This window comes from Schistocerca gregaria, chromosome 1, assembly GCF_023897955.1.
Source record: "Schistocerca gregaria isolate iqSchGreg1 chromosome 1, iqSchGreg1.2, whole genome shotgun sequence".
Lineage (NCBI taxonomy): Eukaryota > Metazoa > Arthropoda > Insecta > Orthoptera > Acrididae > Schistocerca > Schistocerca gregaria.
In genome coordinates, this window is record NC_064920.1 from 361064578 (window position 1) to 361092377 (window position 27800).

At 37.6% G+C, this 27800-nt stretch overlaps 1 protein-coding gene across 2 annotated transcripts in view; it reads right to left on the reverse strand.

Moving 5' to 3' along the window:
• Nucleotides 1–864: 864 nt before the first annotated feature.
• Nucleotides 865–27800, reverse strand: part of LOC126346278 (uncharacterized) — a 176276-nt gene continuing 149340 nt past the window's right edge. The window contains exons 8-9 of one of the 2 annotated variants that reach the window (XM_050002172.1): nucleotides 23448–23546; nucleotides 865–5273 (exon numbers count right to left, since the gene is read on the reverse strand). In XM_050002172.1, coding sequence (XP_049858129.1) covers nucleotides 5257–5273; nucleotides 23448–23546 — 116 coding nt within the window. In that variant the 3' untranslated portion in view covers nucleotides 865–5256. The remainder of the gene's footprint in view (nucleotides 5274–23447; nucleotides 23547–27800) is intronic. The other variant, XM_050002173.1, reaches the window with a different exon arrangement.

Sequence of the window (27800 nt, forward strand, 5' to 3'; positions counted from 1 at the left end):
GGAAGAGTGAAAATTGTTGAAAGGATTACTTTCTAAGATATAAGGAGCATTTATAATGACAATTTTCAGAAATTATAAGCAGTTATTTAGAAAAAAAAGAGAACTTTTAAATAATGTATGTGGACCATAAAACAAACAATTATTAGTGCATTTTAATTTTAAAGTGTATATGGTTTACATAAATCTTAAATTTTCAATGTTTCTTTAAATAATATGTTTACACTGTTGTTATCACCAACCTGTAAACAATATAAGGTATCCCATTTATCTTGACTGCCCCAAGCAAGTTTTTGTCCAGAAGCAAAATAAAAAACCATATTGTAATATAATGTTCCTGTCATGGCAAAAAATATAAAGCTCGTTGTTTGTTATTTTAATTATATTTTTGTGACTATCAGCTCAAGTGTTAAGAGCCTTATCAAGAAAACACTCTTTGTTACTAAATAAACCTAACCACATGCCTTGCACAACAGCATGAATGTGAGCATCCTGTACTTACAAAATATTCCCAATTAAAAAAGTAAAGCATGTCACTTTGAAATAATATCAGTACAAAACAATATAACTTCAATTTCTTATGCTTTTAGCACATAACTCTCTCTCTGACAATACTGAAGGGCATTCATTCTTGCATTAACAATGAAGCTCATTTCTCATTCATGATGAAATCACAATTTCTGTACTGCATTTCCATATTAATTTAACAGATTATCACTGTTCACAGATCACTTTTCAATTATATATTAATAGCAATATGTTGCATCATGGAGGTTACTAACTAACAAACACAATGCTGTTTCAACTACTGTTTTTGTAGCAAGCCTTTTGCAAATAAACCAAATCACTAAAACACTTTTTCCCTACAATCTGACATAATACCTTGAACTTATAAAACATACCTTCTCACAAATTCTTCAGAAAATTCATTTGCTATGTGGCTGCATGTGATCTCTCTGACCATAACTCAAATGATGAGTGCCCACACACTAACTCTGCACATGACCTTGGGCATTGTTGATATTAAAAACAAAACAATGCCACTGCCAGAGGAAAAGCACATTCATCTTTGAAAATTCCAGAATCCAGCAAAACTAAGGATTACAATATCACTATATCAATGCATCATAGATAGCAGTGATCTTTACAGCAGGGCTTCTGTGTGGTCTACACACCTCTGCTGGTTCTTTCTAAGGGGGCCTGTGGCCACCTTTGACCAAAACTTATAAAAGAAGAAGCAAAATAATTAGTCACAAAATGTAAAAAACAAGCTCATCAATATTATCTTTTGTTAATTTGAAAAATACATGTATGTTTACGTCAAGGGTTCCCAAGTAATGGCTATGGTTTCCAAGTGGAGACCTGCATGTAGTTTAATGTTGGTTGGTGCAGCCCCCCTGCTTGACTGTTTGTGCAACATTCTGGGGTGGTGTGTGCTGCCTCATGGTAATTGATGTGCAGGAACCTTTTGCGCATTTTATTCCAAAATGGCATAAACTTAGTCGATCATTCAGAGTGCTCGCTGGCATGTATGTGGTCTGAGACATCATTCAATGTTATTTTCCTTTGGGAGTGCACTACCTGTTTCATCATTTGCATTTTGATCAGTTATTTACTTCCAACATGGATCGGTTGGGGTGAAATCTGGATCAATGAAGAAGCAAGCAGTTTCCCCATCACCTTCACAGCAAGGAAAGTTCCTGGTTGAAATTAATGATGAAGGAGGACAGGCAAATAAAGAACAATTACATGATGTGCCACAGGCAGATTTATTATGTGAAAATCCTGCAAATGCTCCACTAGTTGCAATACACTGCAGAAGTGGAATAACTAAAAAGCGTAAATATGATGAAAAGTATTTAGAAATTGGCTTTACTGAGGTAGAGGAAGGTAAACCTCAGTGTGTAATTTGTGGTGAGTTTTCCAGACTGTTAAACTGTTCCATTTAATGTACACCATCATTTTGAGGGTACTCACCTGGACTTTCAGACTAAAGAGGTTGATTTTATCAAGAGGAAGAGCACAGAATTAGCTGCTTCTTGACATCAAATGAAAACTCATGCAAAAGCAATTAATGAAAACCCATTTAACACTTCTTTCTTGGTAAGTTGTTGAGAGGCAAAGACAGGTAAAGCTCATATCATTGTGGAAACTCTCATAAAACCATGTGTTAGTGATGGTTTCTTTCATGCCAGATGAAAAGCCAGTAAAACTTGTACCTTCAGTGCCACTATCAAACAATACTGTCAAAAGATGGATAGTTGAAATGTCAAATGATGTGAAAGAGTCTCTGGTTTCTTGCATATAATGCAATTATTTTTTTCTCCAAATGGATGATTTTACTTATGTTGCAGGGTTAGTGATTTTATTGGTTTTTGTCTGTTGAGGATGTTTTGAGGAGGACCTATTATTGTACACAGAAGTACCTGCCAATACAACAGATGCTGAAATATTCTGTTTGTTGGGCAATTTTTTGAAGGCCAATGAAATTTCATGGTCTAATTGCTTCAATACATGCACAGATGATGCAAAAGCTACGACAGGCCCAACAGTTGGAGCAATAATTAAAATTAAAGGATTGCAGCAGTAGTCAATTGTGTGTTCCACAGAGATGCTTCAACCACGAAACAAATGCCTACTTCCTTCAATAAAGATTTAGATGAATCCACCCAAATTATTAATTACATAAAATCATGGCCGTTGATGTCAAGATTTTTTATAAATCTTTGTGAAGATATGGGAGGCCTTCATCATCCCATGCTTCCCCATATAGGAGTGAGATGGCCTTCACATGGGAGTACATTCTCTTAATTACATGAAAAACATTTAGAGGTCCTAGCTTTACTTTTAGACCACAATATCAAATAAGTAGACCTTATTAAAGATGAAAATTGCCACTGTATACTTGATTATGTGGCAGATATTTTCCCCAAATGAATGAACTGATTATTTTTCTGCAAGAGAAAAGTATAACAATGGTCACTGCCAATGACAAAGTTCGAGCTTTCAAGAGAAAAATCAATTTTTGAGCAGAGAGTTTGGAGGAGGAGGAGATTAAGTGATTTCCTCTTCTCAATGATGTTTTGAAAGACAAGACATTGGAGCTTAGGAACAATCTGTTTCATGAAATCCTTGAACATCTCAGAAGCTTGACATCATAATTGGAGCATTATTTCCCAACAGCTCAAGGTGAGAAGCTGCTGGAATACAAATGGGTGGTCAACCCATTTGCTGTATCCAAAAAACCAAACATTCTATTTTCAAATGAATGAGATTTGTTGACAGAAATTGCCACAGACTCAACCCTGAAATCTACTTTCAACAGTGATAGTTACTCACACTTTTGGATCAGTTTGGTAAACAAAAAAATCTTTCCCCTTATTCAAAAAGCAAAATGATTTATACTTCAATTTGCCACAACTTAGATGTATGTATCTAGATTCTCAAATTATGCTGCCAAGAAAACTAAGTATTGAAGCTGTCTAGATGCTGAACCAGACACACCTCTCTAGTTTTCAAGTAGTAAGCCAAACTTTTCAAATTGTGTGAGGAGAAGCACCCTTAACCTTCACATTAAGATTCCACTATTATTTGTACAGACTCATCTCTAATAAAGAAGAATGCATTTTGCTTCACTGAGGAGCAGTAAACATTCCCAGACTATAACTTTTGTAGGTATTTTGCTTGTGTTTTCTATCAGTTATTTAATATTTAATTGAATTCTGTTACTATTGATATTTTTGTTCTGAAAATTAAAATAATATCCAGTGAATGTTGCTTTTCTTTGCAATATATTCCCCTACACTCAATTATAAATATGGTCTGCCTAGTGTATTGAACAATGGGAATAAATCAAATAGCAAGTATCTGAATATAGAAGCAATTCAGACAAATGGGAACATCATTAATAGTTTCAGGTTGTTTCCATTCACTTTTAAACCAAAGACTTTTGATTCATCATTGGGTTAGTGGAAGAATGGTACTTGCATTAAGAAGTTTTCAGTTCCCATGGGCTTCATACAGAATTTCAGCAGTTACTGTGTTCTTGACTGTGAAGGTCCCGCCACGAATTTTTGCCTGAAAAGGGGTCTGCTGGCTAAAAAGGTTCGGAAGTCCTGCCTTACAGTATCAAGTAAATCTTTAGGTAACAGAGGGACATTAACCAGCAAGATTTCCATTTTTGTAACTTGGTTTGTTACAAAGATATGAAGAGAAGATACACATCATATAATTTAAAAGTACTGAAGTACAGCAGTACATGTACCTGTACTGTAAATAAGAACACATTATTGCAATTACTATCATGTTAACTCACATTCTCCACAGCTAAGCAGCGTTTCTACCCACCCTCCATTGATGTACATTGTACTGGCACACATGCCTTCAGATAAAGATGGTTGCTTGAATGACCGACGTGCGTTTTTCTCGTGATTCCATTTCTTTACTGTGAGTTCCAGCAAGGGGCCAGTTACTTTATTCCAGATACCTACACTTTGTTCTAGTACAGGGGAGGTGAAGTTAGTTTTCTGCTTCATTTTTAATATTGTCTTGTTTACCAGAATGGTACACTGGGATACATATTTCAACTGGCCTTGAGGAGAGGAAATAGATTATCAAATAAAAAAATATAGGGTGCAATACAAAAAAAAAAGACACACTACTGTTCATATCTTCATAAAAGTATTCTGGAGGATGCAGGCTCCAGTCTCTATTCAGGTATCATGATTTATGTTTTCCATGGTTTCCTTAAATGATTTCTACGATAAAGTCACACCCAACTACCTGTCCCATTCTTCTCAAACTAGATCTGTACTTGTAAGCACATAAACATACATGACTTTTTTTTCATGCTCTTAAATTGTAATACCATGACATGTTCAGTATCCTTGTAAAAAAAGGTCTGTGGGTGAGTAAAACAACAATAACAACAACTTATTTTAGGCTGCTAATATGCTAGATAGTATAAAATGTTCTAAAATAGTTACTTCATGTAAAATATAGTGCTCTTTGGTGGAATAAAATGAAACAGATAAAATGCAAAAAGTGGTTATATTCATTTTTAAAGCTCTTTACTGACATAAAAGAGTAGTTATTTGAGAGAGATTTTAATGAATACAGTTCCAAAAGGATAATGCACAAGGAAAACCGTGTATCTTATGACTGACAGCTGCCCATAGCTCAGTAGTTGCTGATGTTATCAATCAGTTGGAACTGAAAGAAACTCTGTAGATTCTTTGTCTTACAGCACATATTTCTTTGTTAGTTGTCTTTCTTCTCTGTAAAAAATATATAAAAACATATATTATGAAACTGGAAATAAGTTAAACCATTGTAAAAATTATGACTGAGTACAAACAAAGTTGCATTCATCATCAAACAGTGTGAGAGGTAGCATAGCATGGGCTCTTTGATTGAGATCCTTCACCTAGTGTTTCAGTTTAATGATGACTGTTTACAACATACTCACTGATGAGTCAAAACATTATGACCACTTGTTTAATCATGTATTGGTCCACCTTTGCAATGCAATACAGTAGTGATCATGCACGGTATTGTAATAGTTATGGTGAGATAAATGTATTAATCAATCTTGAGTCATACGAAGTGAACAATACTGCACCAAAGAAAAAAAGAAAAAAAACCAAAAATCAACTACTGCATAGCTATGCGAAAATGTTTAAATGTTAACATTTATAAATACTTAATGTAAACACAGTGATGATTATGGACTTCTCAAAAAAGTTGACAGTTAAGTGTGATTTATTTATGAAATGTATGTTCCAAAAATTGTTTTGCGTAAATAGATTGGTGTGTGATAGTAATTTCTTTGCTACATGTCATTAGAGGGAAATCTTTGTTCTTTTGAGAGCAGCTGGTTGTACAAGTTAGAAATATGAGGATGGAGAACAAGTTAGGTATGTATTACTGATTTGTATTGTGAAGTGAAATGACTGAAAATACATGTGTAATTCTGTAGAAAGTGCACCCCATTTACATTATTACTGAAACATCAACCCAATCATCCTCTAGATGATTATAGAAAGGTAAACAACATAAAGGAAATGCAGAACTGGTTATTTAAATTCGAATGTCCCGGTCACTTGCTGCAGTGTGTCACTATCTCAGCGTGGCAAGTGCTGTGCAAATGTGACCAGCCACCCAAATTACTGACTAACTCCAAACATTAATAAATCAACTTTGGGCAACAAGAGGGTGGGGACAGTCAGAGTATGGGGTCTTTTGTAGTTTTCTGGAGACATGTGGGATCAGATATCTACAGACAGGTTTTGAGGTTTCTGTAAATTACTCACCTCAAATGAACCACTGCTGCATGATTCTGGTCTTATGAATGGACAGTTATCCTGCTGGGAGATGCCATCACTGTCGGGAAAGACTTCAGGCATGAAGGCATACAGGTGGTCTGCAATAATGTTAATGTAGCCCACAGTTTTTATGATGCCTTCAATTATTACTACAGATCCAATGTAAGTCCATGTGAATGTCCCTCATCGCATAACAGTGCATCTACTTATCTGTATCTGTGATGTACTGGATGTCTCAAGCAGCAACTTACCTGTATGACCACTTATCCAGGCATAACCATCAACCCGATGTAGCAAGAAATACAAATCCCACCAGCTTTGATCCATGGTCCACTGTCAATGATCCCATATCAACTTCAATGCAAGTTGCTAATGTCTTTAGTTCAAGCACTGCCTATCCTGCTTTATGGAACAGGCAAGCTTCCAAGCTCCATATTCTGTGATGAGGTATGAATGTCCAACACCTGGTTGCCCACTTGTGATTTCAGCATCCTTCAATCATTTTCCATAGATAGTGATGACAATAGCACACAATCACCTTCATGATTTCTGAGATTCTTGTTCTCAGGTTTCAGGCTATAATAGTCTGCCCTTTTGTCAAAGTCGTTTATGTCAAAGGATTTGTCAATTTGTGGCCTGTATTGTTACTAGAATGCTTCCCCATTCATCTCTGTTTCATTTACATACATTCCTTCTTACATAACATACCTGCAGATCCAAGCAGCATTCAGTCTCACAATGGCATTGGTCATAATGTTGTACCTCATTAGAGTATGTTGGCTGCATGGAAAATCCAAATCAAGTGCCATTCTTGGCAGAAATTCCCTCTACCTAACTTACATATTTTCTTCCAGCTTCTCTTTTACACTATGTTTGTTTAACTCACTACTGATAACATTTCTTATTTTGTTTATTCTTTTACATTCTTTGACTTTTTTTTGAAACCTCAACCCCATATTGTGGATATGCGCTTCTTGTTACTTGCTCATCATCCATAATTTACTTCCATACAAAGGTGTTGGTATGGGAAGAGCCTTTTAAAACTTTTATCTTGAATGTTCCATATGTGTACATAAACTATCTAAATGATATTTCATAAAATAATGGAACAGCAACCACTCACCTATGCCAGACTGATGTGTGAGGCATAGAAACATTTAACAGAAAACAGTATTCACACTACCTTTCGAGCTCTTGTTCTTTTTTTTTTTAACAAAACACATATTTATACACACAACCAAATGCATATTCCTGAACCAAATAAACACACAAATGCATACTCCTGCAGTCACAATGAGACTGATTATTGATGGTCGATTATTGAGAGCAGCTGCCTAGGCTGATGGAGTTGGGGAGTGTGTAGGAGAGGACACATGGGGAAGCGAGATAGTCTGAGGCATGTCTCTGACAGATCACACAGCACTTGCAAAACAAGATGAAAGGAGTTTACAGTGTAGAGCATACAAGAGGCACTTGTTTTCAACTATCCTTAACTTGAAAGCCAATCCAGACCTTATCATTCTTTCTGCAGACAATGGCTTCACCACACTGGTCAGGGTCATAGTGACTATGTTGCTGAGGGTCTCTGTCAATGTCCTGACACCTCTACATACAAATGTTAGACCTCAGAACTCCAACATGACCTCCAGCAGCTCCTCATGGTCTTAGATCAATTCTAAATCTTAATACCTTAACCTATCTCCCTCCTCACACCAGCAACGTCCCACTCTCCTGCCTTTTACCTACTTCCCAATCTCAACAAATCTAGCCTCACAGGTTGTTCCCACTGTGGTTGGTACAATGCTCCCTCAGAACAAACCTCTGCCTTTGTTGATCAACACCTTCAAACTACTGTCCATAAGCTCCCATCCTACATTCAAGACACCATTCACATCCATCACTGCCTTTCCCAAGTTCCTGTCTTGTTATCACCAGATTGATTGTTGATCAGTGGGAATCCAATGGAATTATACACCAACATCCCCCATACCAAAGGTCTTGTGGCCATGAAACACTATCTCTCCCAAGGCCCTCCTGATACCAACCACCACCTCTTTCCTAATCCTCCCAACCAACCACATTCACTCCCACAACTATTTCACTTTCAAAGTCTAAATCTGCAATAAATCCATGGTACTCCCTTTTGTACTCACAGGGAGACTTAAGAGTTTAATGTCCTGTTGACAGCAAGGTCATTAGAGATAGAGGATAAGCTTGGATCATGGTGAGATGGGGAAATAAATTGACTGTGCACTTTACAAAGAAACCATCCTGGCATTCGCCTAGAGTCATTTACAGAAATCATGGAAAACCTAAATCTGGATAGCCAATGGGATTTTTAATGATTGTTGTCTTGAATGTGCGTTCAGTGTGCTAAAAACTGTGTCACCTCACTTGGTTTGTTTATTGCTGTCACCCAGTCCATGTCAAATAGTTCTCCCTTATAGCCTCACCACCCATGGAAGCTGCACTTGGATATCAGAAGTCTCAAAATATACCAATAACCTCACCAGAGCCTTTACTAATGGGTAGTATCCTATTCAGCTATTCCACAAAATGATCTCTCATACCATCTCCTCCTCTGACACCAGTAAAGTTGTTAGCAAGCCACCAGCCAGCACTCCTCAACATTTTCATCCAGTATTGCCTAGGTCTTGAAAAACTCGACAATATCCTTCACTAGGGCTTTGAGTATCTTCCGTCATCTCCTTCATTGATGGGTATCATACCCAAAAGCTGTAGTGATACATCCCATTCCCTGAATGAGAGGTATCATGTCCTTAAATACACATGTCAGAGAAAAGATGTTTGCGACAGAGTAGTCGATAAGTGATGAGCACCCCAACTAGTTGGGAGCTGTTTTAAATCACAGGTGCTAATACCAGAGTCAACGACCCTGCCTGTTGAACTGGAAATAAGAGTTCCATGGAGTGGGCGTGCAGAGCAAAGAGCTCCATGAAATCTAAGAAATCAAAATTTCAAAGATAATAAATGTATTGTAATTGTTAGTTATCAAGTTGAATATCAGATCTGTTATGTATGTAGTACAGAGAGGCAATACAAAAGTTAGTAGGTGTCCTTATTTACCATGTATTGAGTTGTAATTCATGAGATGAAGTTAATTTTCAGCAGCTTTATCTGCAGCCCGTACGCAGGCAAAGTCAGAGCCAAGTTGGAGGAAGAAGTCCATGGATTCAGAGCACAGACTAGCTGTACCCTGACTAATAATACTTAATGGTGACCGAACATTCAGTAAGTGATATTCACTGTATATAAAATGAGTGTTCAGGTGGTAATTTATTTAGGTATTCTGTGCATGAGGTGAAATATAACAAACCATCACACAGCCTAAGCCTACCTGAAACACTTCAGAGAATAATCACATCATTTAAGGTTGTGTTCTGACACTCACCCAACGTATAGAATATGCTTGTCCATCCTTATTCCAACCCTGCTCCCAGTGGGTCATTACCTTATGGTTGGCCCACGAGCTGTCATTACCTTATGGTTGGCCCACGAGCTAGGCTTCTCCCATGCATCCATGCATCACTCCTACTGCAGTCTAGTCACAGGCATCTCCTACCCAATAAAAGACAGGTCTACCTACCCAACAAAAGGCAGGACTCTGTGGAAAAGCAGCCATATTATATATCAGCTATGTTGCAATTACTGTATAGCATTCTATGTTGGCACAACAAGTGACCAACTATCTACTCGCTTTAATGGACACCACCAAACTGATGGAACCCACAAACTTGGCCACCCAGTTGCCGGACATGCTGTGCAACACAATGCAAATTACTTAAACAGCTGCTGCACTATAGGTGCCATTTGGATACACCCTTCACACAAAATTTCCTCTGGGGATTGTCTCTCCAGCAAATGCTGCATTCACGCAATCCCCCTTTGTATAAACCTCTACTAACCCACGGCCTCATCACATCTTTTCCCTTTTCTCTTAAATCCACGCCATTCCTGCATTGTCCACGTTGTGTACTGTCTTCTTCCACCACTCTTCCTCCCCTCTCCCTTTCCACTCTTCCTCCCCTCTCCCTTTCGTGGATACTAAATCTTGTCCCCTCCCTCTCTCTTCCTCCTTTTCTACCTCCCGCTATTTTTCTACTCCTCTTAGTGTCTACCTCTTCACCATCATCTTCCTTCCTTATGTTCCCTCTATTCTTTTCTCCATCTCTACCCTCTGAACTCCTTTTATCTTATTATGCAGCTACTGAGTCATATGTCAAAAGACCTGCCTCGCACTGTACAGCTACCTACTCGTTCCCTTATGTATCTTTTGCTATCCCTTCCCAACTTCATCAGCCCAGGTAACTGCTCTCAGTAATTGATAATCAATAATCAGATTTGCTGCAGCTGCAAGAGTGTGCATTTGGTTTTCTGTGTGGTTGTGTGTGTGAATAATATTTTCTGTTATATGTGTCTAACTTTTCTGTTACATCCACCTATGCACTACACATAAGTCTGCTATAGATGAGTGGTTGCCTTTCCCTTATTTTATGCATTGTTCCATTCCGAATTTCCATTACTGTTAAACTGTAAGTGATTAGGAAAATGCTTCAATTATCTCCCATGATTGTGATTTATGGTATGCAATTATTGCACTTCATGTGTCTTTATCAGTATGTGGTACGTACAGAAGATTAAAACCAATGGTATTTGCAAAGATAACCTATGAAGTAATAATTTCAAGAAACATATTCTATTAGAAAGGCTCTTTCACTAGAAAATTGTAAGTTTACTTTCTTCAATTCTACACAATCACCTCCATTATTTAAGCATTTGTCATATCAGTCCATGAACTTTAGAGTTTTTGTGTCTTAATTCACTATTGCTAGTCCATTATGCAAGTTGTGCATGGTATTCTTTCATCTTGATATTATTGTCAAAACTAGCTGCATCCCACAGTGTTATATGCAGTTAAAACATTTATTTATTACAAAAATGCCCAAGTATGTATTTATTCCAATGTTCTATTAGCCATCTCCTCCTTCCCCCTCTCTCCGCCCAGCACCTACTCTCACCTCCCTCTATCCGTACCCTCCTCCCCCTCTCCACTATTTTCTCCTTTCCCTTCTCACTGACCATTTCCTCCACTCTTCTTTCTCTTTCTATCTCCTCTTCCCCTCTCTCTCTGCCCATCTCAAACTTACATCGCTCTGTCAGCCCACCTCCTCTCATCCCTTCTCTCTCCATGTTATCATTCCCACCTCAGTAGGAGGCTGGTGATTTTCGCACCCACAATATTTTTTTCCAAACCGAAACTAACCTGTCTTCCAAATCTGGCTGAAATTCTTCCAGGAGTTTAGGATGAGCTCTTTGCCAGCAGCTCTGCCTGCATATGCACATGTCAAGTATACATCATACGTATTTGTACACATATTTCACCTGCATCTCTAGCATGTTTCACCCTGCACTTTCATTTCACACAGCTCAATGTTCATGACATCGTATCTTCTGAACTGTGTGTCATACAATGATACAAATTTGCTGTTACATTTAGTGGTGAATGGGGCTACAGTATAGAAATGTTTTGCAAATTACTTAGTAGTAGAGAAGTAATAAATTAAAACGTCATGCATGGTGCAGCAGTTTTTCACGCATGTAAGTATTTGACATCATATCTCCTGAACTATGTGTCATGCAATAAACATATTTTTATAGTTACATTCAGTGACATATGTGGATACTGTCTGTGAAATGTGTTGGAGTTAGAGTTAGAAGCAAGGAAATAATAAATTTAAATGTCGTACATGATATGGCAGTTTTTCACTCATCTCAGTGTTTATATCATATCTCCTGAACTATGGGCCAAACAATGAAATAACTTTCCAGGTACATTTAATGGTATATGTGAACACTGTCTGCAAAATGTATAGCGAATACAATTTGTAGTAAGGAAGTAACAAATTAAAACTTCATGTGGCAGTTTTACTCTATGAACAGCAAAATTGTAGTAAGCAATCAACGTTTTTCCTTTCATCATTTTGTGGGGTTGTCTGTATGAGAAAAATTCCTCTGATTCTCAAATACTAGACGAATGAAATGTGAGTATTCATCCATTGCAGGCACTCCACCACTTTGATAGGTAGGTATACATGAATTAGCATAGATGTTAATTCAAGGTATAAGCTATCTCCATTCCAAATTACATCCAAATCAATCGAACTTTTTCAGTGTGAATGGCTAACAAACGTACTAACACACAAACACTCACAAGCTTTTGCATTTATAATACACTCTAAGGAGGGGACAGGAAAAAAAGAGAAAAAAAGCCACATCACAAAGGAATTATCTGAATGAGACAGAAATTGATAGATGTGCTATACGTGTACATACAAACAGATGATAATAATTTCAAAAAAATTGGATTTATTCAAAAGAAGGATCTTCAGAAATTGAGCAAGTCAATAATTAGTTGGTGCCCTTCTCATCCTTATGCAAGCAGTTATTCAGATTGGCATTATTGATAAAATTGTTGGATATCCTCCTGAAGGATATCTTACAAATTACGTTCAGTTAGTGCATTAGATCATCAGAATCACAAGATGGTTTTAGGGCTGTGCCCAAAATGCTCCAAATATTCTCAACTGGGGAGTGATCTGGCAACCTTGCTAGGTAATGTAGGATTTGGCAAGCACAAAGACAAGTAGTAGCAACTCTCGCCACATGAAGGTGGGCACTACCTTGCTGAAGTGTAAACCCAGGATGGCTTGATATGAAAGGCAACAAAGTGAGGTGTAGAATATCATTGACGTGGCATTGTGCTATAAGGGGGCTGTGGATGATAACCAAAGGGGTCTTGCTATGAAGTGAAATGGCATGCCAGACCATCAGCCCTGGTTGTCAGGTTGTATGGCAGACAACAGTCATGTTGGTAGCCCACCGTTCACTAGGGTGTCTATACACACATCTTCAGCCTGGAATCTAATTGCCTGGAGTAGAATTTTCTTCCGTGATGAGTCCCATTTCCAACTGAGACCCAATGACCAGTGACGACATATCTGGAGATGCCCTGGACAGTGGTGGGATCTGACTGTCACCCAAAATATGACCCGATAACCAGGAGTGATGGTCTAGGGTGCCATTACTTTTCATAACATGACCCCTTTTGGTTGTCATCTATGGCACCCTTACAGCATAGCAGTGTGTTGACAATATTCTATGTTGCCATTTTTGTTGCCCTTCATTACAAGCCATCCTGGGCTTACATTTCAGCAAGATAATGCCTGCCTACAAATGGAGAGAGTTTCTACTGCTTGTCTTCATGCTTGCCGAACTCTGCCTTGGCCAATATGGTTCACTCCAAAATTGAGAATGTTTAGAGCATTAAGGACAGGGCCCTCCAACCATTTCAGGATTTTGATTATCGAATGCACCAATTGGACAGAATTTGGGATGATATCCCTCAGGAGAATATCCAACAGCTCTATCAAACAATGCCAAGCTGAATAAGTGCTTGGATAAGGGCCTAAGGTGGACCAACATGTTACTGGCTTGCTCAGTTTGAGAAGCTTTTTTTCTCAAATAAATCATCCAATTTTTCTGATATTATAATCATTTGTTTATTTGCACTCATACATCATATCCATTCATTTTTGTTCCTATTGAATAATTCCTTCATGGTGCAGTTTTTTCCCCTCTTAGAGAGTATATAAAAGATGTTTCCCAAGCAACAAGAATTTCACTAAGCAAAGAACAAGTAGTATTCAGGAATGAAATGAACAAATTTTTTAGGGCTGATTCCTAACCCTTGAGCAGGCATGCCTGTTTTCATAGCAGTAGCAAGTTATGGCATACTTTATACATGAATAAAGAATAGCTGTTTTTATGTTAAAAAGGTAAAGATGTGTGAACAAAAGATCAGTTTAATTAAAAAACAAAATAAACTTACATTGTGTGAACTAAAACCCTGTTTAATTAAACAATAATAAAATAATCTTTCATTACATCAATCTGTTGCTGTGTGCAAGTATTACCCAATGGTAATGACTGACACAAAGCAATAAACAGTGCAGTTGCATCAGATCCCGGCAAACCCCTTATTCATTAACCAATTATTTTATAGACAACTCCTGTGTTGTGGGACTGTGCTGATAGCTCATGATCTGGGTCTTTTTCTTGCATGGATTGTAAATTTTTGCTCATATAGTTCCCTGTTTATTTGATATTATTGCTGGTCACTTTGGCATATGACAACACAACTTATCACTGTGTTAACTGAAGCAATAATGAAGGAATATGTAAAGGTCTGCAACTGTAGAACAGCAGTGTACACTTTATACTTAGGCATACCCCCTTGAGGGTTAAAGTCATCTGTGATAAGTGAAGGATCCTTGATTCCAGTTACGCCAAGCACATTTATTCATTCATTGCTGAACATTTCACACCAGTCTCTTACATTTCTTTCAGTCATTACTGTATCATCATGTACTTTCTTCAGTTGGTGATACATTTCCACAGGTTCCAATACCCGTGAAATGAAAAATTGTTGACACATACAGCCTCACAGTTGTCAGGGAATGCAACCTTGTTGGTGGAGGGGCACAATATAAATCAACCAGCCAGTCAGCTGGGACGTCTGCATTAGCTTGCCAACTGGTATTAAGTGAGGGAAGTCAAGTGAAGTCCAAAGTGGTGCAGCATCTGTTCCCGATTGGATGGCTGCTGAGGGAAGGAAGGTCTCTTTCGGTGAAGTGAAGTCAACATTGATAGGGGAGTAAACCATGATTACAAATCCAGCTTCTAAATGCCGAGGTTTGATCTAATGGTCCTGTATTTCATCCATTAGAAAAAGAAATGGGATGCAAAAGTTATCAATGGAACCTCAAATATGAAAGGATATAACAGAATACAGAAACTGGCAATAAATGGACAATGATTACAATCACAGGGAATATACAGGGAATCACAACTACATCAAGAATATTTATGACACAGTTTATATTAAACAGTCAGCCAAAGAACGCACAATAAAAGTTTGATTAACTAGCATCCACAAAACACTGAGACAATACATTGGAGGAACCATTCAACCTTCAACGCATGCCCTAGATCAATACTTTTTGGGCATTCTGATGACAACTGACTCATTAGATTTTATTATTGGCACTAAGACCTCACTGTCTTGCTGTGCTGGATAGAGACTTTATTATTGACAAGGCAAAAGTCATGTGTTTGGACATCATTAAATCATGTCCTGTCTGTTACATGAACACTGTGCAGGATGGGCAAGACAAGTGATATCGGTGCATCTCATAGCAACAAGATGAAAAGTGGCACATGCATGGAACATTAAGTCTTAGATATCGCGTCGGTATTGAACTTTACACATGCCTATGTGCAGAAGTTTTAATGAGAGTACTTTGATTTGGCAAAACTGTATACATAATAAAACAGAGAGCAGCAGAGTGAAGAACCAACATGAAGTGAAGGTACTAAGAAGCAAATACCTATATAATACATTTGAAGACATGTCTTCAACATTCTGATATGATGATTACCAAATTTAACCCATTAATGATGAAAATAGCTGCTTGTACACAAAAATAATGTGTCAGCGAACGAATGCATTACACAAATCTAGACGTGACTATGTGAAATATACTGTTTGCCCTCAGAAGCCAGTGAGTGATGTCGTGTGTGTGTGTGTGTGTGTGTGTGTGTGTGTGTGTGTGTGTGTGTGTGTGTGTGTGTTGTTGTCTATTTTCAACAAAGGTCTTGGTGGCAGAAAGCTAACTTTCTGAAAGTCTTTTTGGTATGCGTATCTGCGACTGCATATCTGCGACTTGGCATCTCTGCTATATTGTGTAGCAACTATCCTTTTCATAATATTGTTACATTCGATCCTGGATTTTCCATTATTTGAAATGGGAATTTCTGAAATTCTGTACATAAGAATGTATCGTAAATTCATAATTATTATTTCACATTGTTCAGTTCATTTTTAGTGATGTTCTCTCTTCATTTCCACAACTACCCTTATCCCAGTGACTACATTTCATTCAGATACTGTAATTATTCAAACTATAAAAGTGAAAAAGTTTTTCATGAGTCGCCTGGTTAAGTTTTATTCATGTACACTATTGTACAATCTACGTTGATAAGGGAAGTCGCACCGCCCAAAATGACAAAATTTGACATTTTACTTTTATGCAAATTATGAAAATATGGATGTTTACTCTTAATTTGGTGTTGGTTTTATTGAAATATTCGATTATTTACTATTTTAAAGAAATATTTGAAAATAATCATGCAATGACATTTCCAAGAATTTTGTTTTTCATAATTTAGCATGGTGGCATTTTTCTCTGGAACTATATAGTCTAGAAGGCTGTGGTTTCTTTTGTTTTGCAGAGAACTACTCATTTCATAAATTGCCTACACTGGCGGTAATGTAAACTCTTTGAAATGTACACTTGTTTGTGTTTGACAACAACAGTTATCCACTAGCCGCATTTTAGTTTCGGTGTTTCCTGTGATAGTTTTTGTCATGACTAAACCAAATGGAGTGTTTAAAAAAAATACAAAACAAAGCAAACAGATACTACAGAACAAATATAGCAGCAGTAAAAAGAATGGTTAGAGCCAAAGGGCGTGATAATTTGGTTGTAAATAGTGACAGTCCTTTTACTCCTCCGAGGGCTTCCAAGAAAAAACTGCTGGTTAATGATGTAAAATACAACGCAGCTTCAGACAGTGAAACAAACTGCAATATCATTATCAATATCCATATACTTATTTCAGCTTTGTGTGAAACAGTGTGCTGTCATATATGTGGAGGGGAAACTGCAATTTCTGAAAAGCTATCTCAACGCAATGGTCTGGTGTGTACTTTACAAATAATGTGTTTGAACTGTAAAAGCGAAAAGACTTTCAAGACTTCAGAAGTAAGTGTAAAGAATGGACTTTCTGACACTAATCTAAGATACTTCTATGGACTTAGATGCATAGGAAAAGGCCATTACGCTGGTAAGGTTCTTTGTGGCTTGCTGAACCTCCCTAGTCCACCTACAAAATTTATCAAGTACAACTCCATAGTAAGAAGTAGTGTCAAGGCATGTGCTATGGAGTCAATGACTACAGCAGCAGAGTAGGCGGTAGTAGAAAATGGTAGTTCTGACATAGCAATATCATTCGACGGATCCTGGCAAAAAAGAGGTTTCCAGTCAAAGAATTCATGTGCATCCATTATCAGCACCGACAACGGGAAAGTGTTGGATGTTGATGTGTTGACCATGTACTGTCAGGGTTGTAGGTAAGCAGGCAAAAGTACTGAAAAGCAAACTAAGCATGAAATGAATTGTCCGAGAAACTATGAAGGAACTAGCGGAAGGATGGAATTTGCTTCTGCAGTGAAAATGTTCCAAAGTTCCCAGCATGACCGTGCTGTTCACTACATGAGTTTTCTTGGGGATGGAGACTCACAATCATATAAGGCAGTGGTGGAGAGTAAACTCTATGGTCATTTGTCAATTCCAAAACTAGAGTGCATTAATCACATGCAAAAGAGGATGGGCACGAGACTAAGTAGACTCAGACAGCAGTTGGGAAGTACCAAGTCATCTGATGGTCTAAGTATAAGATGTTGACTGACTGATAAACAAATTGATCAGATTACACAATATTATGGTTTGGCTATTAGAAGTAACAGAGATAATTTAGATGGTACGAAGAGAGCTGTTCGGAAATTTATTTGCACAAGCTGCTCTACAGATGCTGAACCAGTACACAACCTGTGTTCCACTGAATGGTGTAAATGCTTGAAGGCAAAAGAGAAGGGTAAAGTAGACACTTTCTTACACAAAATTACTATACCAAATGCTGTTATGCTTGTCATGAAACCTGTGTTTCAGAATCTTGCCCAACCAGAGCTGTTGAAGAAATGTCTCAAGGGCCAAACACAAAATGTGAATGAATTATTTAACAATGTTGTATGGTCAAGGATACCAAAAAATGTGTTTGTTGGAAGGTCAGTCTTTGAACTTGGTGTTTTAGATGCTGTTCTTACTTTTAATGATGGCTATTCTGGAAGACTACAGGTTTTGGAATATCTTGGCATTCATAAAGGTTACACCACTACTAAAAGTGTGATGGACTTGGACCAACTGTGAATCATGAAGGCAGAGATTGCAACAAACAATATGTCAAAAGAAGCCAAATCCAATAGAAGGGCAGCACTGGCTGAGGAAGATGAAGGAGGAGATGAGGACTATCATCCAGGAGGATTATAACATATTTTTTATGTATCAGTTGGCTGTATATTAAATTTTTTTTTTTTAAACGCAATTTTCTCAACATGACATTTTTCAGTATAAAAGCCTCTTTTTCTCAGAAACTTCTGAATCTACACCAATGAATTATTTACCACATAACATAGATAGTACAGTGATGTTGTAGCTCTACTTTAGTATTTACTGTCATAGTTAAAATTCAAGAAATTAAAATTGTGAAAATTTGCACCAAAAAATTATATGTTTAGGGAAAAAATCGTAACTTTTTTCCAGTTGTTACTTTAAAGTGATTGTTGAGCAATACAATCACAAAACATTGGAGAACATGTGATAAAAACACCACATTCATATACTCAACAGTTACTGAGAAATATATAGCCAATTTAATATTGTCGAGACAGGGCGGTACGGCTCCCCTTAAAATGACTGTTTGAAAGGTCTTCTGGATGGGGCCACAGGAGAGAGAAGTGTGCTGACTACTTGCACATCTATAAAAGAGTGATATATAAGACAAACAAAAAAACAGACTTTGTTCGGGTTGGGAGTAAGTGTTCTCATTTGAAGACTGTTTCAAAGTGACGATGTTTCCAGAGATGCCTTTGTGTGTTCTAAATGTTTTGACAGAACAACAACAATGATTGTATCTGAACAAGGTGAAGCCCCCCCCACCCATGGTGCAGATAATGCAGATTTTGCATCATAGAGGAAGAATTAAATACCCTGAATCAGTCAACTACAGAGGTAGGTGTTATCCCGTTAAGAAACCTTGGTCAGTGAAGTTGAGTCATAAGCTCTATGCATCAAGAAAGTGCAGAGAAATTACTAAAGCTATGGATGAATACACTGCAGCAAAACTGACCACACTCTTCAAACTACAAATTCCATCTTCAGAAGAAAATGAACCAAAGTACTCTCGCACCTCCTGTCACGAATTTTTCACAAATATCAATTCAGCTGTTTGATGTTGTGCACCCTACAGTGAAAAGGTGTAAGTTTTAAATATTATTCCAGGGATATTTTCAGAGAAAATAATTTTGAACTACATCCACCAGTATCAAAGTACATGGTAAACAAATCAAGAATGTGAGGTCTGTAAAAGGAGTCTTTGGAAGACCAGATCCCTATTATGGTCATCCCGTAGGAACAGCTCAAGTTCAAATAGTGCAGTCATTTTATCTGGAAGATAAATGGGACTGTTCTCACCAGAGTGTCAACAAAAAGAGATGCTATAATTGTCACAGTTGAAGATCAAAAAGCTGTGAAATTGAAGAGGTACACGACTCAACAGTATTAAACAAACTGTAACAGTTGAAGATCAAAAAGCTGTGTAAGTGAAGAGGTACATGACTCACAGTATTAAAGAAACTTTTGCAATTTATAAGAGCAACTATACAGCTTCACATATTGGAAGATCAAAACTTTATGCACTATGACCTAAGTGGGTAGTTCCACATTCACCTAGAGATGTCTGTTTATGTGTGTACTGCGCGAATTTTAAACTTTCTGTGGTAACTTTGAAGAAGTTACTGAAGCATGTGACATATGAGACCTTGGTTGGGCATGTGAAGTTATTAGTAGTCTGTGATGTAAAGTGAAAGACTTGTTTGTTTCAAGAATGTGGTGACTGTCCCGAAAAGGGATGACTTGACTTGCGCCATAGGGTGTTGTATTCAAACATTATGAATCACCTCAATGGGAACGATCTATTGACACGTAATCAGCATGGCTTCAGAAACATCGCTCTTGTGCAACGCAGCAAGCTCTTTATTCGCACGAAGTAATGGCCGCTATCGACAGTGGATCTCAAGTTGATTCCGTATTTCTAGATTTTCGGAAATCTTTTGACACAGTTCCTCACAAGCGACTTCTAATCAAGCTGTGGACCTATGGGGTATCGTCTCAGTTGTGCGACTGGATTTGTGATTTCCTGTCAGGAAGGTCGCAGTTCGTAGTAATAGACGGCAAATCATCGAGTAAAACTGAAGTGATATCAGGTGTTCCCCAGGGAAGCGTCCTGGGACCTCTGCTGTTCCTGATCTATATAAATAACCTGGGTGACAATCTGAGTAGTTCTCTTAGATTGTTCGCAGATGATGCTGTAATTTACCGTCTAGTAAGGTCATCCGAAGACCAGTATCAGTTGCAAAGTGATTTAGAAAAGATTGCTGTATGGTGTGTCAGGTGGCAGTTGATGCTAAATAACGAAAAGTGTGAGATGATCCACATGAGTTCCAAAAGAAATCCGTTGGAATTCGATTACTCGATAAATAGTACAATTCTCAAGGCTGTCAATTCAACTAAGTACCTGGGTGTTAAAATTACGAACAACTTCAGTTGGAAGGACCACATAGATAATATTGTGGGGAAGGCGAGCCAAAGGTTGCGTTTCATTGGCAGGACACTTAGAAGATGCAACAAGTCCACTAAAGAGACAGCTTACACTACACTCGTTCGTCCTCTGTTAGAATACTGCTGCGCGGTGTGGGATCCTTAACAGGTGGGATTGACGGAGGACACCGAAAGGGTGCAAAAAAGGGCAGCTCGTTTTGTATTATCACGTAATAGGGGAGAGAGTGTGGCAGATATGATACACGAGTTGGGATGGAAGCCATTACAGCAAAGACGTTTTTCGTCGCGGCGAGACCTTTTTACGAAATTTCAGTCACCAACTTTCTCTTCCGAATGTGAAAATATTTTGTTGAGCCCAACCTACATAGGTAGGAATAATCATCAAAATAAAATAAGAGAAGTCAGAGCTCGAACAGAAAGGTTTAGGTGTTCGTTTTTCCCGCGCGCTGTTCGGCAGTGGAATAGTAGAGAGGTACTATGATTGTGGTTCGATGAACCCTCTGCCAAGCACTTAAATGTGAATTGCAGAGTAGTCATGTAGACATGTAGTCATGGAAGACATAGCAGATAGCTCTACAGAAATTACATATGCAACATGGGAGGAAAATAAACTAATTAAGAAAACTGTTGCCTTTGACAGTTTCATTGATGAAATTGGTAAATGGTCGGTGAAAGGAGTAACACACCATCATATGAAGAGATTTCAACAAAACCACATTGCAGAAGTGAAAGGGTTTGTACAGGCTGAATAACCATGTTCAGTGCTTCACTGTGATTTTGCTGAGAACTGGTCTTTAATTCTCCCACAAGAAGTACAAGGGAGTAATGACCAGGTTTCAATTTTTACAGGAGTGACATATTTTCAAAACAAGACCACGAGTGTTGCAGTTATAAGTGATGACACAGGACATGACTCAGCACATGCTTTGCTAGAGCTCATGCTTTGCTAGCAGTGCGCAAAATTCTTCAACTACAAACAGGGGAGAGAAGATCGTCGTCATATCTGATGGTGCTCCTAGTCATTACAAAAATTGTTACCAGCTGTTTGAATTGAGTAAGTCGATGGGAGACCAGCTGAAGTACCATGCTACAAAACATAATCTTTCCAGACTAAATACAGCTGCAATTCAGAATGCTGAGTATTTTACGAGAGTTGTAAAATCTCACACATCCGCAGCCCTCATTCTTTTGTCCAAAGAGGAAATTGAAGAATTCTGTGATCAGAAAAAAGAATAGTCCAAACAAACTACTCCTGTGAAATAAATTCAGAAGACACATTTTTGGACTCAAAGTGATGGGTGAACTCATATTGCATGAGTTAACTCATAATGCACTCACTTTAAAGAGCAAGAGAGATGAAATTTCGTTCATTCTGCCAACACCTCAGAAACAGCAGGATAATACTCAGATTCACAACCTGAGAAGGGAGATGTTTGTGGTATGTGTGTATGACTGTGACTGGTGGATTGCAGGGTTTATAGACACCAGTTATGAGTTAAACGAAATTGTAGTGAACTTTATGCTACCACATGGACCAGCTGTTGGATATAGGTTCCCAGCTGAAGGACAGCAGCAACGCCATCAGTGCTCACTTCCTGTTCACAATGTTTTGAAGACTGTATGTGCTCCAGTTCCTATTGGTTCAACGGGAAGGCATGACTCTACATCAAAGGAAGATACTGAAGCAGTGGAACACATTTTAGTTCATTGACAGGCTAATTTCAGTACACAGAAGTTGTGTAAATTGAAACCTTCAAGTCTTTGGACCGTTCATATACCTTTGGAACCATTTAAAATGCTTGAAAAATGAGTCTCTTACTTATAATTCAAAACTAAAATTATGTTAAATAAGGCTAGGTTTTGATTTTTATAAGCCTGTCATGTGATAATGTGACCTAATAAAACAGATTTTATTTATGGCAAAAATTTCAGTTGTTTATGAAACCTGTTCAACCTAAAAGTGGAAGCTCTGATTTTCAGGGAATGTAGAACTATATAGTACTAATCAACAGAAAAAAAATAAAAATGTTATGGATTGGCATTGTTGGAAAAAAAAATCATAAATTATAAAAAAGTTCAGAACGCTACAGGAAAAGGACTTTGACGGAGAAGTAGAAATAGACGATTTCTCTGTAATAATAAAGCAATTAACTTTCAAATAATAAAAGCCCAACAAAATATCTAGAACTGTTCCAGAGATATAACATTTTAAAATTTCTTCCAAAATCAGCATCTTCAAGATGTTATGTGGAGTGTCATCTTTGGAGGACTATATCTCAGATCAGAAAATTTTGGAAAAAACAAACAAATGTGTGTTCCTTACTTAGTCCTTCATTTTAACATATACTTCATTTTAACATATACTAAATTCAATGACATCCAAGACTATGAAGGTAAGCACTAAACTGGTACACAGTACACTATTCTGATTTAAAAGAAAGTAGCAAATGTGCACAAAGTCAATAATGCACAGGCAATTAAAACTGAAATTATCTTATATACTCTATGAACAGCAATGAGCAAGTCTTACCGTTACCATTATCATCTTCAAAAACTGAATTGTACTGGCTGCACATCAAGCAGGAACTAGTGTCATGTGGTTCAGGAACATTAACTGACCTTTCAGGATCTGTTACAAAAAGTAAATTATTTTCTAGTTACTTGCATAATATGTTCTATGTATGTATTTTGAAACAGTGCTTGTAAGTTAACATACCACAGGGAAATAATAGTAAACTACCCGGCAGGAAAATTATTTAAGACGTAGAGTATACAAAATGTTGAAACCATGGAGGAGCATCTGCTTCTTAGAAGCAAGAACTAACTTTGTCACCCCAGTCATGTTCCAGTTCAAAGTAGATTAACCACACAAATTGCCTTCATGGACACATGTGACAGCTTGCTATTACTCTCATTCAATATACTGATAATGAAAAGCAGAAAAAATGACAGTGCTAAAAAGAAGGTGCCAGAATATGCCAACAGAATGTTACAACTGAATAGTAGTGTGAAAATTATGGATGCTGAGGGAATAACGATTATATTATGAAAAGGATAGATTGCTACTCACAACATAGTCTCCTCTATACGGTGCATAGCAATCTGTCCTTTTCTATAATATTGTTGTTATTCCATCCTGGGTTTTGCATTGTTGGATGGTGAGGAAAGCGTGATTATTTTTGTTGTTATTGTTGTCTTCAGTCCTGAGACTGGTTTGATGCAGCTCCCCATGCTACTCTATCCTGTGCAAGCTTCTTCATCTCCCAGTACTTACTGCAACCTACATCCTTCTTGATCTGCTTATTGTATTCATCTCTTGGTCTCCCTCTACGATTTTTACCCTCCACGCTGCCCTCCAATGCTATATTTGTGATCCCTTGATGCCTCAGAACATGTCCTACCAACCGGTCCCTTCTTCTTGTCAAGTTGTGCCACAAACTCCTCTTCTCCCCAATTCTATTCAATACCTCCTCATTAGTTATGTGATCTACCCATCTAATTTTCAGCATTCTTCTGTAGCACCACATTTCGAAAGCTTCTATTCTCTTCTTGTCCAAACTATTTATCGTCCATGTTTCACTTCCATACATGGCTACACTCCATACAAATACTTTCATAAACGACTTGCTGACACTTAAATCTATACTTGATGTTAACAAATTTCTCTTCTTCAGAATTGCTTTCCTTTCCATTGCCAGTCTACATTTTATATCCTCTCTACTTCGACTATCATCAGTTATTTTGCTCCCCAAATAGCAAAAACTCCTTTACTACTTTAAGTGTCTCATTTCCTAATCTAATTCCGACTTAATTCGACTACATTCCATTATCCTCGTTTTGCTTTCGTTGATGTTCATCTTATATCCTACTTTCAAGACACTGTCCATTCTGTTCAACTGCTCTTCCAAGTCCTTTGCTGTCTCTGACAGAATTACAATGTCATTGGTGAACCTCAACGTTTTTATTTCTTCTCCATGGACTTTAATACCTACTCTGAATTTTTCTTTTGTTTCCTTTACTGCTTGCTCAATATACAGATTGAATAACGTCGGGGACAGGCTACAACCCTGTCTCACTCCCTTCCCAACCACTGCTTCCCTTTCATGCCCCTCGATTCTTATAACTGCCATCTGGTTTCTGTACAAATTGTAAATAGCCTTTCGCTCCTCGTATTTTACCCCTGCCACCTTTAGAATTTGAAAGAGAGTATTCCAGTCAACATTGTCAAAAGCTTTCTCTAAGTCTACAAATGCTAGAAATTTAGGTTTTCCTTTCCTTAATTTATTTTCTAAGATAACTCGTAGGGTCAGTATTGCTTCACGTGTTCCAATACTTCTGTGGAATCCAAACTGATCTTCACCAAGGTCGGCTTCTACCAGTTTCACCAGTCGTCTGTAAAGAGTTCACGTTAGTTTTTGCAGCTGTGGCTTATTAAACTGATTGTTCGGTAATTTTCACATCTGTCAAAACACCTGCTTTCTTTGGGATTGGAATTATTATATTCTTCTTGAAGTCTGAGGGTATTTCGCCTGTCTCATACCTCTTGCTCACCAGATGGTAGCGTTTTGTTAGGACTGGCTCTCCCAAGGCCGCCAGTATTTCCAATGGAATGTTGTCTACTCCTGGGGCCTTGTTTCAACTCAGGTCTTTCAGTGCTCTGTCAAACTCTTCACGCAGTATCGTATCTCCCATTTCATCTTCATCTACATCTTCTTCCATTTCCATAATATTGTCGTCAAGTACATCACCCTTGTATAGACCCTCTATATACTCCTCCCACCTTTCTGCTTTCCCTTCTTTGCTTGTAACTGGGTTTCCACCAAAGCTCTTGATATTCATACAAGTGGCTCTCTTTTCTCCAAAGATCTCTTTAATTTTCCTGTAGGCAGTATCTATCTTACCCCTAGTGAGTTAAGCCTCTACATCCTTACATTTGTCCTCTAGCCACGCCTGCTTAGCCATTTTGCACTTCCTGTCGACCTTATTTTTGAGACGTTTGTATTCCTTTTTGCCTGCTTCATTTACTGCCGTTTTTATATTTTCTCCTTATTTTTATCTGCCCAAAAAAACAAGAAGCAGGAAACAGCTTACAAAAAGTATTCCATTGATAATATGTATAAATGGGCTATTTCGCAAAATGTCTATGGCAAAATAATACAGTAATTATGAGAAAACTTTGTTGGTTCTATCACACAGAACTGGACTTCGACGTGAGGTCAGAAATTTTCAGAGAATGATTCTATATGGTGACTTACATTTTAAAATGTACCAGATAAAATGAATTATTACATATGAGGAACAAAACATTGTTACAAACATTAGATCCAAACAGTACTTAATATGTGGGTTCCACGTGGTTAGTAGTTTATTTAGATACACTCTGGACCTGCAAATATTATATACTGTGAAAAAATGCCAATAAAGTTGCTATGTATGAAAATATTATTTACCACATATGTAATTTATTTTATGCAATTTATATGTAACAGCACTCTTAGAGTGTATGCCATTGCTTGTGTGTCAACACAACAGTGCTGCTACCCCAGCAGAGACTTCAGTTTGCTAGTCCAGACAATACTTACGATGTGCTGAAACACAAGTGTATATTGCACAGTTAACAGACCCATTTATTAAGAAATACACACAAATCTCTGGATTATGGATTTAAAGGGACAGATAGAAGAAAAACTTTCATAAAAATCAAGGGAAACAGAGGCAAGAGGAACATGACAGCATGATATTATAGATCCTGTAAGAAAGGCAAAGTTGCTCGAAAAACTCATGACAACTTTCATCATAAAAATATATTGAGAGAAACAGAATACCTTCTATGTTATCTTTATTGACGAAAATATACTACTGGTTGTGCTTGTAAAGCTGCTTCAAACTATTAGTCAAAACGTCACTTTAATCAATCATAGCGGTAATGTCACACATCTTTGGATGTCGGTACAGCACTTCTACAAAATGTGTGTTCTTTAATATTCTCTTGGCGTCTGACAGTAATTTGCAGGTATCTCCATTAAAACAAAACACACACACACACACACACACACACACACACACACACACACACACACACAGAGAGAGAGAGAGAGAGAGAGAGAGAGAGAGAGAGAGAGAGAGAGGAGAGAGAGAGGGGGGGTTATGTTATGGAGTAGGAGGAGTTATCAAGCAAATAGGATTGATCTTATCATCTATTAAATACCTTAAAAATCACTGAGTTAGTGATCAAACATTTTTATTGCTGGGTACCTTGCTCCTTTTCATGTCACATGGAGGCTGAGGGATGGACAGTGTAACTCGTTTTGCCTAGTACTATACTCATGAACCTTACTATCAGTTTCCAATAATATATTTTGACAGCAAAATCCATAAGGGAGTAAATGTACTGTGAGTCTGCTGTCAGTATATCAGACTCTTCAAAGAGCTGTCTACAAGAAGTTCTAGAGCAGCCACCGCATACTATCCTTGTTACACATTTATGTGCAACAAACACTTTTTCCTCAATTATAAGATATCACAGAATGTGATTCCATAAGACATTATTGGAAGAAAACTGAAAAGTTAGTCAAATTTTTGATATTTTGTATCCAAAATCTGATATTATCTGTAATGTAAACATTTCAGAGGTTAGACGTTTAAGATCTGTAACATGTAAGTTTCAATTCACGCAGTATTTCTAATGGTGTGCTCAGGCATTGTGCAGTACTGGATAGCATGTATTGTGTTTTATTTAAATTCAGTGAAAATCCATTCACAAAGAACCATTTATTAATTTTTAAGACAATGTTACTTACATATCCAAGTATTGAAGTTTCTTCATTATAATATTTGCACTGTTTGTGAAAACAATAATTTCTGCTTCTTGGACATATGACAA